Raw genomic sequence first — 15,141 nt, forward strand, 5'->3', positions numbered from 1 at the left:
ATTCTGTTCAAAAGCAGATACTTCTCAAATCATAACTTGCAGATGCTCAAAGTCTTTCATGTGGGTAAGACAAATGAGAGCCATAGAGACTGATTCTGTAGCCAGGGAGTACAGGAAGCAACAGCAGGAGAACACTATTGCAAGCCTGGATACACTTATGGCTTTAATGAATTGGTCATCAAATATAACAACACACATATGCAGTTTTTACCTTGCTTTGTAGTTTGCTCCCCGCCCTCCCCAGCTATTCCCCATATATCTAGCAAAGTGGAAATTATTTTGAGTTTAGTTTATTAAATGGACACACATGGTACTCACATCTGCTGGAAGATATTTGAGGGAAACACTGACAAATATCATTTATATATTTAGTTGGAGACCTTTTCATCTGAGACATTTCCTCTGACATATCAACTATCCTAAGTACATCGACCCATCAGTGCTAATGACAAGAAGTTTTTCTGTAAAATGTCTGGTGCACACCTGGGCAATTTAGGGACAAATCCTGACTTATGGAGGAGGAAAGAAGGAAATTCTTTTGTAGGTCAGAGATTCCCACACCAACGTGCCCATCACTGGTGGCGTGCAAACCATCAACACAGAACGCCTGAGCTGGGCACTGGCTGCAGTCTCCAGCCTTATCCAGGCCAGGAGCTGTGAGCTCCCATCCCACCCCAAGCCTGGAGGCAAACCTGCACCTCTGGCTTCAGAGAATCATTGGACAATTTCTTGGCAGAAAACATTGTTCGGTCACACATTTTACAGAAAAACATAGAAGACAACAATAAGGAGAACAGTGTCCTGCTGAAAGGAGCAAAGTTGCACAGCAAGAGGAGGTGCTTTGACATCAGCATCCCAGCTCATGCAGATAGAGAGTATATTAGCATGGTACAGGAGAGAGAGACCAGAACCAGGCAGATGCCTATGTTAAACCAAAGGTCATCAACCAGTTTCTGAATGCCTGGTATGCAGCTTTTGGAAACGTGTCCCATATGCTCTCCATTTGGATAACCATGGCTATACACATGTTCACCTGCTGGTGTTCAAGGCTGATATACCCAGAGCTGGTTTTCAACCCACACATTTGTCATTTTTCCTTGGCACTGTTGTGGCCACCGCATGCCTCCTCCCAATTCTTCACTCCAGCAGAGACTCTCTAGTTACTTATTTACCAGACAAAACACAGACTAACTACAATTAGAGTTCTGTAAAGAATAAACAATTGTTCACAAGAACTGCACATTCCACACGGTTTTATTCAACATGTATGACCCCGAACTACAATATATACAATAATTGTCTCCACATGGCAAATCCACATTGTGGTTCCTAAAAAAATAATAATAATTTTTAGAACATATGCCACTAAAAAATGCAGTACATTTTAGCAATATCTAATGAAAGACTTTGTACAAGCAATTTCCATTCTCTTGTGTTCTCTAGCACATGGTGCTGTGAAACCATTTGTAAAAACACTTAGGCATTTTATGGAGTTTTTAACTGAAAGCTGCATTAAAAACATTGGCTCAAATTCTGTTGTGAAATTTCACATGTAGAGGGAATCTTACTAGGTATGCATCAAGCCAAAATGTGTCCTGTTCATTAGTCTAACTTTCCCATATTAACCTTTCCAGAAGGGAATACACTGAGACACAGGGAAGTTAATTATCTGCCCAAAATTGTTTAATCCAATGCAGGAGAAAAAAAATAAGGCAACAGTCTCTTGGAAACTTTCAATTTCCTCAGCTGTAAGGAAGTGCAACATCATTGAAAGAATATAATTTGATTTTTACTCAAAGTTCAAAGAACATGCTGTTCTTTAATTTGGTAAAAGATTAGACAAACTAACATGTTCAGATGACCCCTTACTGGCTAGTCATTAATTCAGATTTTCTTACCACTGACCCATACTCCCTGGAATTAATCTGCTTCTCCAAGAGAAAGTCTCAGTGCAGAAAAGTGGTATTCTATTCTAGTGTCTTTCTCCTGAGGACCCTCATGCTGAAATTGGTTATTTCTGTCTGCACCCCTTAATGTTAAGGTCTTCCTTGGCATTTCAATTATCCAAGTGTTTGTATGAAGACTGCAGCAATTTGATGCAACCAGGTAGTAACTCCTATGGTAATAAGCCCACAATATTCACTGTGAATTACATTAGAATAATTCCAGTGGGTTTTTTTTTTTTCCCATTTGCTGCTTTTTTTTCCTCTATTTTTAAACCACAATCTAAGAACACATCTAATAGTTAAAGGTGGAACGAATAACAAATTAACAGCAAAACTATTTTCAAGCCCATATACTCTTTCCAACTTCTCTTCATTCCAGATCTAGAATTTCCAGGCGTGCAGAGCATGACCTGAATTTCCCTAACATGCCTTCAGCACCATGAAAACACTGTCCAGATTTAGTCACATTACGAGTCCCTAAAGGAACTCGGTTTGAACATTTTAAATAAATAAATAAATACATACACACATACATACAAGCATAAGATTTAGGTGATATGTTTTGCAAGAATCCCTTTTGCCCTGAGGAGCCTCTGGTCCCATGTGAGTGTAGCGTGGCAGGAGAGGTGGCCACAGCAGCCACCACAGGCTGTGCAGATCCTGCTGGCAGCTGCCAGCTTGGAAGCAGGGAGCAAAGCCGCACGCCCGTGCGGGTCACCGCGCTGGCACGCGCAACAAAGTGGGAGGCAGCGGAGTACAAAAGGTCCAGGAATGGAGACCGAAGCTGGATGTCACACAGGGACAAAAGCTCAGGGTAAAGAGAGAGGCCAGGAGGCAGAACAGGCTGAGCTCTGCAGGAGGAGGGGTGTTGTCCACAGGACCCTGATGTTATATACTCTGTATGTCTGGATGAATCAGGTGTTAGGCACTCAAAATTAGCTGAAACTTCTGCCGATTTTGGCTTTAACTGGCAAGGTTTTCCTTTCTCATGTATAAAATGGGGGAGCAATACAAGCTATTGTTACTATAATTGAAGTGTATTATCAGAGCTGTGGAAGCCACATTCACAAATCAGGAACCTGCTGAGCAAAGTACTGTACAAACACTTCACATCACAGCAGTGCTGTGTAGATACATACACCTGTGTCTGCCACAAAGGAAGACATCTTAGTAAGAGCAACGAAGAATGTCAAAAGAAATAAACAGTTCTGTGTTACATTTGGACATTGTCCTGCGGAAGATGCACAACGAGCAATCAACACCCAAGTCTTAACTGAAGAAGTTCTGGGGGGGAAAAAATGGAAATATATCGTTAAAGATAAAGGAATTTACATGCATTAGAGGGATACTGACATTTTCTGTGATATCAGCAGCACAGGTGAGAGAACTGGGACAAATGTTCCACTTGGTTTTCACTGCCCTCAGTGACCCACGAGCACACTTTTACCCTGTTATAAGGAACCCTTAAAAACCACACTGCCAATAAACATCTGGTTGTGTGGCCAACAAGGCCTTAATTAGTGACATGACAGAGCTGTTATTGTTGGTGTTCATGTTTTGGTTTTGTCATGGTATGGAGAGATACAATCAGCAAAGCAAAGGTCCTCCTTTCATGTAATCCGTTGCTGTTCCCGGTTTCAAAGACCCTGTGCAACCCTTCGAACTCATCAAGAAGCAGACCTGTTTCAAAGAAAAGATTTGCACTGCAGTAGTAAATAAAATTACTGGTTGCTTTAAAGTTTGAGGTTTTTTACACAATTTCGATTCAAAAACCACTTTCATTTGGCAACATCATTCTACCTGCACTTATTATGCAAAAGAGATAAATAACACACGGCAGACACCACACATAACATGCCTGTCCAAATATGCATCACATGCCTGTTCTTCATGTTGGGCTGCTGCTTGTCATCAATTCCCAAAATAATTAACTTTCTGGAGGAATGGGTGGAGGAGAATAGTGCTTCCTCCACCTGCTGGTGAGGAGGAAGAAAATACTTCATGGCTCAGGCAGAAAGAGGGAGATGAAGCTGGAGGGGAGGCAGGCTCCTGCAGCTATTCCCTTTGCCTCCCAAGTGCAGCCTAGGGAGAAAAAGGGAGACAAACTTCCTGGCTTTTGCAAACAGAAAATGCCTATCTGTAATCCAAATTTGCATTCTAATGAGTATTTACTCCAGTGGAATAATTTACTCAAAGACTCCAGCAGCATTTACCATCTTCGTGCACCATGCAAAGAATCAGCCAGAGGTGGTCAATACACACCTTAAGTAAGGCTGAAATAAGTGTAACTGTGGATTTCTTGGCAAACAAACATTGAATACATAACATGAACAAAAGTTCCATTCTCCGGTTTAACATGTGCAAGATGACAAGTGGAAAAAACACCCACAGAAACATCAACGTTGAGTGTTACTTCACAGGCTTGAGATATCATCTCTTCATCCTTACACTTGCTAACAGATGCCTTAATTTAAAATGTCGTAAGTTACAACTGTGCATACTGAGACAGCACTAATGAAGAAACCTTGCTGGCAAAATTAGGCACCTCATACATCATATACTGGGCAATATTTTAACTGCTCCATGCAGAATGCAAGACTGTCTGTAGTCACTGTGGTAACTAAGGCACAAATTCACCTAAGTTGTTTCCAGTAACAAACCAAATGTATCATACAATCTACCCCGGAGCTTTATGGCAGGAAACTTTATGATCACGTTCCACTGTGTTATAAGGAAAGACAATAAAGTTAAGAGGAATAACGATTTGAATAAACCCGTAACCTGCTTACACGTGCCAAATACTACTTTCATTCAAGTCAACAGAAATCCTGCTATTGATTTCCAATGGCACAGGATTAAAGCACATCTGTACTTCACGCCGAACTGTCTTCTCACCTTGGTTTTATTTTATTTACCGAAACCTGCCACTTTATTTCATTTCTGAGCTCTGTTTATACAGATGACGACAAATCCAAAGTTTGTGCTTCACATTAAAAGCCTGGCTAATCATGCAAACCTCTTTATTAAACGCCATACAGCTAAATAAATTCTTGACAGACAAGAGAAGTGGAGAGGCCAAACAGGAGAATTGCTTGAACAAGACTGACAAATGGGAATACAAGGTCCAGATTTGCAATCTGTTACCATACAGCTTCAAATACCTGCTTACCACTGAGTAAAGAAAGAGATGATCAGCTAAACTGATAGCAGAACAGGAAGCAAACAGCCTGGACAAGAGCACCCTTAGGACTCTCGCTGCCGGCTGCAATAGGATTGGCATTGGATGTGGTGCAACAACAGATAGTGCTGGCCACATCCCCTGCTCTGTGCATCCCCTGCTGGACACAGCAGCATCTGGTCCAACCTGCTCATGGATGATGCAAACATTGCCACTAATAAGAACTGAGAAAAGGGAAGAGAAGGGAAAGAGAGGTGGTAAAAACAAAGAAAAACTGCCCCTCTCTGATGAGTCATCCCGTCAGTTCTTTTATCTCACCCATGGAAAGGAATCTCTGTTCACTGTAACAGCCAGACAAGGGAACTGTGAGAAAACAAGAAGCGTTTTCCATTCACTGAGATCTGGCTGGAATCCTGACAACTAGCTTTTATTCTGCAAGCAGACAAAGTGTGGATATTTTACATACACTCACAGATGTTACAGTTCAAATAGACACCTTACACCAGAACTCGCCTGCAGACTAGTTAATAATTACAAAGTGCCACACGCCAAGGCTTGCATTACTCCAGTAAAAAACTCACACCCTGGTAAGGACTTGTTCAGCTTCTACATGCCAGCTGATACAGCGAATGTTACATTTTTGTTACATTTAAGATTGCATAGGTAATCTGATTTTCACACTCTCCATTTCAAGATGGCATTATCCATATAAATTCATTTCAGACTATAACATCAAAGTATCCTTTAGCTGTGCAGCTGAAGAGCTTAACAGCAAAATATGGAAAGACCTAGTGTGTTGTTGAGTTAGATGAGACACACATCTACTCTACATCCTTTTCCCTGTGAGGACTCTTTCCAAGGCCAAATCTCATGGTACATTACTGTCACCTTTTTTTTTTTAATTTCTCAACTCCTTGAAAATAGATGTTTTCAACTTACTTGCTCATTCACTACATTTTATAAAGCAACTCAAAATTAATCTACTTTTAAAAGAAGAGTTAGCATATAATATAGCCCTGAAGCTTTTGTTAGACTGAAATTGTAAAACAGCCAAGACAGCAAACTTTAAAAATCATGGACTTAGAGTGAGCATGTGCAGAGATGTCCATCTCTGGTTTCTCTTTAGTCAGCCTCCAAATGAGCTAATAAACTGAAAGCATATATGATATGACTCTACAACTTGGCTGGAACTCTCATTTTCACTGTCGACACAAAGATATTCAGTTGCAAAGTAAGTGTTCCTTATTAAAGTCATAGCATCTGAAATTTCATTTTCTGTTTTACAGATCCTTCTGCCTCTGGGTGCGTGTTGAGCTCCCCAGCAACCGAAAGGGAAAGATAAATGTAACGTCACCAAGGAAATGCCTTGCTTTCAGATGAAATCTAGTGAAAACTCAATTAGTGTACTTCAGGACAAAGACCTCTGCAGAAAATCACCTATTTCTTTAACACAACGCCTGCCTCTCATTCGCCTGCCCTCTGTGGATAGTTACGTATTTCTGGGAAGGAAAAATGACAATAATTCTGACTAATGTGTACATTGCTTTAGTTGCATTTCTGCGCCCGGCTGGAGCGCTGCAGCAGCGAGGAAATGCTGAAGCTGAGTTATTGCTGGACAACCCCCGGACTGCTTGAAGTCTCCAGCCAGCCGGCACCGCTGAGCGGTGAAACGCATCGTAAAAACCAATTGGGTGGGTTGCAGTCCCTGCAATTTTTTTAGGTGTCAGCAAAGTTCAGGTCACAAAAGTATGACCGAATCACGGCATTTTTAACCAGAGAAGCAAACCTTCTGACAGTACTTTGTGAGCAGTGTTGGTTAGCCAGGGGATGTGACAGGTTTCTCCAAAACATGAATTTCCACTGGGGAAAAAAACTATTCACAGTGGACCCGCATGTAAAAAAACACAGAAGAAAAACAATAAGCCACCCTGTTTTTCCAATAATAACACATCCCTTCAAAATGCGATACAACAGTACCTCCGCCACTCCTCCCAGACGAAAGTCTCTCTGCAGGGCTGCACTCTGAACAAAGCCCCGGACCGCCGGCACGGCTGGGATGCTGAGCGGGTCCCCGCCTTGCCACAACCCGCCTGCCCCGCACAGGACGGGGCTCCGGAGGGGATGCACCCAGCCGGCTCCGGTCCCAAACCGGCGCTGGAATCTGAGCGTACATATACCTGTATATATAAGAGAAAGGGGCAGAGAGAAGCCGCTCCGCCTGCCTTACCACTCTGCCAGAGAACCTCTCGATGGCCCGCTTCACTTTGCCATAGGTGCCTTTGCCCAAGGTCTCCTGCAGCTCGTAGCGATGCTTCAGATTGTGCTTGTGGTGATGCCGTTTCACCCCCTGCTGCTTCCTCGCCGCCGTTACCTCCGGGGACGGAGCCGCCCCGACCGGCTCCTCCATGGCCGCCGCCGCCGCCGCTGCCGCCTCGCCGCCGCCGCCGGGCGGGCCGGGCCCGCAGGAGGAGCAGCGGGGCTGCGCGGGGCTGGAGCTGCTGCTGCCGCGGGCGGCCGCCTCGGCGCCCTCCATGCCCGGCGGCGGCGGGCGCGGTGTGAGCGCCCCGCCGGCCTCGCCGCCTCTGCCTCGGCCCCGCGCCCGCGCCGGCACCACGGGGCGCGGCGGGCGGGGCGGGCCGGGGGGCGGTGGCGGCGGCCCCGCTCTCCGCCCCCTCCCCGCCGCCCGCCCCGGCGGCGGCACCGGCGAGGGACGGCCCCTCCGCCCGGGCCGCCCCGCCCCGAGAGCCGCGGGGCTGGCGGGGGCGGCAGCCGCAGGGATCGGTGCTGCGGACGCTCCTTTGTGCGCCGGGGAGAGCGGGGCTCTGGAAGGCGCCTCAGCGGGTCCGAGCCCCGCGCCGCCGCGGGCCCGGGCTGAGCCCCTGGGCCCCGCCGGGCCGGGCTGAGGCGAGGCGGAGCAGCGGCCCCGGCCCCGCGGGACTGGCGTGTGCACCTGCACGGACGGCGGGCACGGGCTCGAGCCGAGCCTGCACCAAATTTAGGTGTGGAAAGTTTTTCCAGAAAACGTCTAATTTTTCCCATTCACCAAGCGGGCGAGGGTTTCCTGTAGGGTTTCCATGTTGGTGGAGCTGGCAGAAAAACTCAGACACACCCAGGTGCCGCCTGTCCTTGGCATGGGCAGGCAGTATTTGTCTGCTCCACAAGGTTTTTGCTGGTGAGAAACCTTCCTGGGCCCAGTCTGCAGTGGTTGACTGCAAATTTGCGCCAAGAGCTGAGGAACACCTCGTCTCTGCTTTCGGGATCTTTGAAATACAAAGAATGCGTCGGTTTTGCGCTTTCTTCATTTTAAAGTAAGGGTTATTTCTTTCACAAAGACAGCTTGAAAACTTAAATACTGACATACAAATTGTTGCCAAGGTTGAGACGAATCACATGATCGCTTTAGAAAAGAAGCCGTCCCTAAGTGCATGGCTAGGGAAGGCAGATGGTCACTTGTAGCAGAAGTGGGAAATTTGCATGGGGTGGAATCATTCTGGCATTTTCCACTATGGTCACTGTTCTGGACCAACACAAAAGCTTTCAAGTGAGAATCCTGGTTCAGTGTCTCTTCCCCACTGGCTGTTCTTAAGATGCAGATTACAGCTGGCATTGTCTGCTCTGCAAAGACAACACACAGACCTTTTGAAATCTTGGGTTGCACTTTGTGGTCAGAGGATTGTCAAGGCACAGAACTTCAGGAGCCAACAGCCCCATCCCTCTGGTTTGCTGGGGCAGTGTTAGCACAGAAGCTGATTCTTCTGCTCAGAGTTTTACTGGCTGGCTCCTGCAAAGGCTTAGGTTTGTCAAAGGTAACTGCCTCTGGAATGTCAAGGTGATGGGGTGATACCCAGGCACCAGCTTTGGTGAGGGTTCTCATTGGTTCCTCTAACTCACCAGGCCTGTGTGTAAAGCTGGACTTCTGCAAGGTTTCTTCCTGAGACTGTGAACAGTCTGCCCTGAGGTTGCAGCCTTAGCTTCTCTGACTTGAACTTGAAACCAGAAATTTCTCTGTAATTACATCAATACACCTTCATTTTAGGACCAGCAAAAGTGTCCAGCTGGCTCAAGGCAAGTCAGCCTAATGCAGTACTCTGTTTCTGGCAGGAGCCAGCAGCATGCCACAAGAGTTGAAGACAGAAAAGATCTTGCAGCAGTCAGAAGAAACATCTCCTGTGTTGGCTTCTTGATCTTAGGAAGCCTGATATTGGTGTCTGAGAGCATGAAATTTAATATCTGTTTTACAGAATGCACCAGAAAGTGGCTATTCCAAAGCAGGAAAGGTAAGGAAAGCTTCATCCTGTTTGTATTAAAAAAACCAACCAAACAAACAAAAAAACCCCCACACATTTGCCCCTTCCTTTTTCTTAAATGTGGAAAGCACAAAAATTCTGTGGCCTTCTCTTTGTAAGGGGCCAGATGGTATTTGTAGCTTGGGTGTTATTGTTTTATTTTGATGTTCTGAAGTGCTGTTGCATTCCCTGCAGCTGGCACAGAATAATGCAATGCCTGGGCTACCTGAGCGTGCAGGGGAGGGACAGAGGGACATCTGCTACTGCCCTGGCTGACTTCCATGCCCCCAGTCTGAAACCCACTTACACAGCTCTTCTCACACTTGAGGGAGTGCCTCAAACGTGAGAGTGTAGAAATGTGGGACAGACCTTCTGCAAGCAAGGACTGGCACGGGGTGGGAATGCAGCAGCAGCAAGAGGCAGGAGGGACCTAGGAGAGGGGCTGGCAACACAGGGAACTGGAAGGGTGCCCTTGGACTGCCAAGAGAAGTGAAAAATTGTCCTGGCATGTGCTCACCTCTGTGCAACTTCACTTAAGTAGATTAAATCAGAGTCCCAGTCCTGCTGGGTGTCAGGGGTGCGCAGTCTGTCAAGGTAATAGTGACAACGGCCTGGAGGTTTTGCATGTCCAGTGCAAGCCCTAGTCCTACCAAAGAGAAGAGCAGCCCGGCTCCTGCTCTGACCTGTGCCAGCTGACCGTGCTGCAGGAGCAGCTCAGGACCGACAGGAGCCCCCCAGAGGCAGCAGGGAAGTGTCCAGCTATGGTTGTCAGACGGTCTGGAAGCTCCCTTCAGGCTGAAACTCAGTATAGCCTGCATTCAGGTCCTTTATACCTCTTGAATAGCAGAAAAGCATGAATGCCCATGATGGAAATAGGTTTCATTGTGTTGTACTCATGAGCATTGTTAATATCCCCAAGAGTGGGCCCTTCTAGCTGCTTGGAAACATACATCATCATTTTCATGGAAATCATCAGTTTCAAGGAAATATGTCATAAATCATTGCTATATATTGGATTGTGATTAGAGAGATAGACAGCATAATAAATTACCAGAAACTCCAAAATTAAAACTTCTGATTTTGTAATGGAATTAGCACAGGTACTATGTAGCATTAGAAATACCACTTTTCCTTTTAAATTTCCATGCCCTTAAAAGTGAAGCCAGTGAGCATTGAGCAAATCAGATATGTAAATTGAAACTGGACAAAAGAAACTCTCTGTGCTCATGTGTAATAGCAATGGTAATTGAAAATAATGATAAATACAGAAGTATACATATGTTTGAATGTATCACCAACATACAGAGATGCTTCCTTTCAATTTTTAGCAAGTCTGTGTAAAACATGTAGTGTTTCATTGTTTCTGAGATCCACATTTGGTGAGTATTTCAGTTCTTTGAGTTTATAAATACCACTACGGAATTCTTCATTTCTGACAGTATTATTTTACATAACTGCTTTTCCTTATTCACAAAAAGGAATTACCCTTCCATTGAAACCATCAGACTTCTGCTAGCCAGCTTCAAAGGAAATAGGATTAGGCTCTAATTTTCAGAACAGTTTTGGAGGCTCTGTTGTGCCAAATCTAAACTATACAGATTATCACAATAATAACAAAAAGCCATTGATTTCAGTAGGCTTACCTTTGTAAAGTCAGTGTGAATTGGAAAATGATCTTAAAAGATTGCAACATGCAAGCAGTAAAAAATTATAAATTTCAGTGCATCTTTAGGATTAATTTTGCTGTGAACTTTCAAAACAGCACAACTTATTTTCTATCTGGCATAGAGACACTCAGGATAAAAAAGACCATTGGCTTAATAGAACTCAGTCAAATATTTAGGGCTCCTCAAGAAATTGATAGCTTCTGTAATGAGACATGAGTTTCATAGAGCTGATGATAATTCATTACATATATTGAGCTAAATAAAAACAAAACATGATTTCAAAGATACTTGATTAAATATTTAATTTACCAACTGAGGCCAGGTACTCTCTGTGCAAGGATTATGCATATGGCAACTTGGTGAGATGGTATCTTCTGTACTCAGACCTTTAGCTCTTCAGAATTCTCCAGTGTTTGTGAGTTGTTTAACAGTGTTGTTACCACCCTGACAGAGATCAGCTTCTGGGGGTTGTTGAAGAGCTGGAATATGTTTCTTGACTGTTCCCTACAGTGTAAAGTAGAGGAAAGAGGAGAAATGAGTACTAAATGGATTCCTGGATGCAATAGACATGTGTTCTTGGATTCTAATATGCTGCTTCCTTAGGTTTCAGTCCTCTCTACTGAGCTCTATAATCTGTACATGGAGAAAAACATAACCATATTTAAGTCAAGTTGCTTTGACTGCTCATGCTTGATGATCAAGCTAAGTGTGGGTGTTAGCATTTGCTGGACCAAGCTTTAGTGTTCAGCACAGTCCAGACTGCAGATCTAAGGACAACATGACTGAAATCATTGGAACATACTGGCATGTGAAACTGGAGGACATTCTCTCAATGGAACTGTCTCTTCTGTGTTAAGTACCTGCTGAGAGACAGAGACAGGTTTCTGATCTGATGACGTGAAAGCATGTTAATGTATTCCACTCAAGGATAGGAATTATCCTTTAGAAAGCAGTGCTGGCAGAGACAGCTGGCATCCATCTGGTTGCTGTGGCAGGAATCTGTATATTATCTACCCTGGCAGATCACATCCAATCCTTGTAATTGCATGCTTTATGAAAATTGCAGTTATCAAGAAAGTTTAGGATTAAGACTGTAAAACTCCTGATTTTCTCTGTAGTGAGCCATATAAAAAAACTTTGCCTTGACAAGTAGTGGTCTTTTGAGGTGTGTCTTGTTTGCATCCAGAGATGTCCATTCACTATTAAAACTATACTTCAGTCAAGTAACGATCACTGACAGGGCCCACATTAGGAGGTTATAACATCCACTTAAGTTCATGTGTCTCCTCTTGTTCTTTGATTGATGCTAGGACTCTTAGAGATGTCCATGCAGTAGGAAGAATAAAGACTTAAGTGAAATCAAACCCTCTGAATCTGGATCCTGGACCCATTATAGAGCTTTATGAGCAGTGAAGAAACTGAGGAATACTTGTAATGCCCTTTTGGAGAGGACTCTAGAATTGAGACTAGGGTTCTTCATAAGACTATAAGACTTTGAATAGGAGAGGAGCTGTATGTCCATAAAATACCTTTTAAAATTCCATTTCCAAGCCTCAAGCTTTTGTTTCTCTGGGTTTCCCTGAGCACTTAGAGAGTTAATGTGTTATAATTTTTACCTGTAATACTGTTCCATTTCTTCTGCTGCTTGATATGTTTTATTGGGATATCCATAGCACATAGGATAGCAATCACCTGCTCAATTTACATCTCCAGATTACATGTGCAAATGTGTGCCTGTATGCTTATGTCACATGATTTTACCCATAAAAAACCTGCTTTTCTATGCTCAACATTTCCTCAAAACTCCCCACTGTTATTGCTAAACAGGGGCCCTCAAAACCAAAGAAGTGAGAAGAAACAACCCAAAAACTGAAATGTAGTAGTTGAGGCTCAGCATCTTTTCTGTTGCCCAGCTTTGAGAAGGATTGAGCACACACAATACTTTCTTCTGTTGCTTTCCTATTTCTCATTTAGTTTAAATGTTCTTTCAGTAAAACTCTGTGGTGTTGCTTTACATTAATTGTATTAAATATATTAGCAATACAATCCAAATTAGCAGCTCCCTCCCTCTCCCTGCACATTAATCCTTTCAGGATTAAAATTCACATACAAGTTGCAACACTGGAGCAGAGAATTGCATTGGGTAATCGCCAGTGGATTGCACATTCCAACAACACAAACTGCAAAAAAAAGACATTTAAAACATATCTTAGTCATTCAGCAGCACACTTCCCTCCTCTCATCACTTCCCTTCGTTGCCCTCAGTTCCATCCCTTCCGCTGTTTCTGGTTTTTTGCCCTTATTTTGAGAGACTGTCTGAGGGCATCACTTTCCACCATCAGCCCTTTAGGCTGTGTGCAGGCAGCCAGATCTGCACCCAGCCTCTTTTGCCCACCGCCAGCTCCCACAGTGGGAACATCTGCTCTGGGCAAAGCTCGTACACACCAGCTGCTCCAAAGCATCACCACGAATGGTCATCCCCAACCACCATCACTCAATTCCTCCAGCCCCACCTCGCCCGGTGCAACAGTGCAGGCGGGCGAGGTGTCTTCCTGTTGGGTTTTGGGGGTGAAGCCACAGGCCCTTATCCTGTAAACATAGGTGGTGTTCAGTGGTGCTTGCGGGTTGTGGCGGAAAAGGGTGGAGCTGTGCAGTCACTGCTGGTTTGGGGGGGTTTGGGGCAGAGAGAGGGGAGGGAAATGCAGCCGAGGTGGTGACGGAATGGGTGTGATCCTGCTGGGGGCTGCGCCGGGGAGCTGCGTGCCTCAGGGCCTTCGCTCAGAGATGTTTGTGTGGGAACATAATGGGTAAGCATGAACTTTTGCCACTGTGACCCCTTCATCCTGGATGACTCATGGATGAGATGGGGCAGATACATCACTCCAGGACTCTGGGATTTCCTGCGCAGTCTGATTGAATGGAGATATCACAGCCAGTGGGTAGCTCCTACAAGGAGAGAGGTATTAGCCTGAGTTGTGGCTTTTGTGTAGAAAACCAAGAGTATGTTTTGCACAAGATTTTTGTTTTGATGTTGAGGTTTGTTGATCTGTGTATAGATTGTATCGCTCTTTTCATGCTGCTATTTGATGCATAATCAGTTTTATTGGAAACATAAGGTTAAAGCTGCTCTAATAACATAGGAAATAAAAAAGACATAGATAAAAGTTGGGTTTTTCTTCTTAAATATACATCAATTTTAGAGCGAAGAAGATAAAGTGTGAGATGTTTTCTTAAAAGTCACATTGGATATGACACCAGTGAGTTACCGGGTGTTCCTACATTTGGATACACCTGAACAAACCTTTCCATAAGACTATCACTGACTGGCAGATATCAGGGATATTGACAGCAAATGCTGCCCAGTTTCCAAAAACAGACCCCATGACATTACCATGGTATGACTTACAATGAACCCCATCAGACAGAACATCCTTTGTTATATTTAACTTATAACAGGCATCACTTCCCTTGGCAGTGTGGGTGTGAGGTTCAAATCGAGTGGGCAAATGGGCGTTGTTTGCCACCTGAGTCCTGTTGGGAGACAAATCTGTAGGGCTAGACAGCAACATGGCTCTCTATACCCTCTTTGCCTACAGGTGCTACAGGCTGGCTGGTAACTTCCTTGCCCTCCACAGACCAAGGGGAAAAAGGACTGAATTATGCCTTCTCCAAAGGCAGTGCTTTCCCCCACTGGAGGTGTTCTAGAAGTCAGGGGACAACTTCACGCTCTTGCCACAGGCTCCATGCTAGGGATACAACCTGACATGGAGAAATCATCTTGTCCTCCCCTCCTCCCTTTAAATTCCCACTGAAATACTGGAGTTCATAGCTGTAAGACTCTCTGTATTTTTCCTTCACTGATCATTAATTTGTCAAAGTCAAAACAATACTAAATTAGAAAATAGATTCAGCACGGAGACTGCCAGCTTCCTTTAGCTTTATTTTGTTTACTTTTCATTTGTCTGCAGCCACTTCCTGGCTTTAGAAAATAGTGTTTTCTATGACTTGTAAAAAAAACTAGGTCAAATAATAAAAAAAATGTTAATGGCAAGATCATAATTTTA

General features: G+C 44.3%; 1 protein-coding gene across 1 annotated transcript in view; it reads right to left on the minus strand.

Moving 5' to 3' along the window:
* LOC131591623 (NUAK family SNF1-like kinase 1) overlaps positions 1-7,717 on the minus strand; it is a 45,039-nt gene extending 37,322 nt beyond the window's left edge. The window contains exon 1 of the mRNA XM_058862509.1: positions 7,352-7,717. Coding sequence (XP_058718492.1) covers positions 7,352-7,657 — 306 coding nt within the window. The 5' untranslated portion in view covers positions 7,658-7,717. The remainder of the gene's footprint in view (positions 1-7,351) is intronic.
* Between the last annotated feature and the right edge of the window lie 7,424 nt (positions 7,718-15,141).

Source organism: Poecile atricapillus, chromosome W, assembly GCF_030490865.1.
Source record: "Poecile atricapillus isolate bPoeAtr1 chromosome W, bPoeAtr1.hap1, whole genome shotgun sequence".
Classification (NCBI taxonomy): domain Eukaryota; kingdom Metazoa; phylum Chordata; class Aves; order Passeriformes; family Paridae; genus Poecile; species Poecile atricapillus.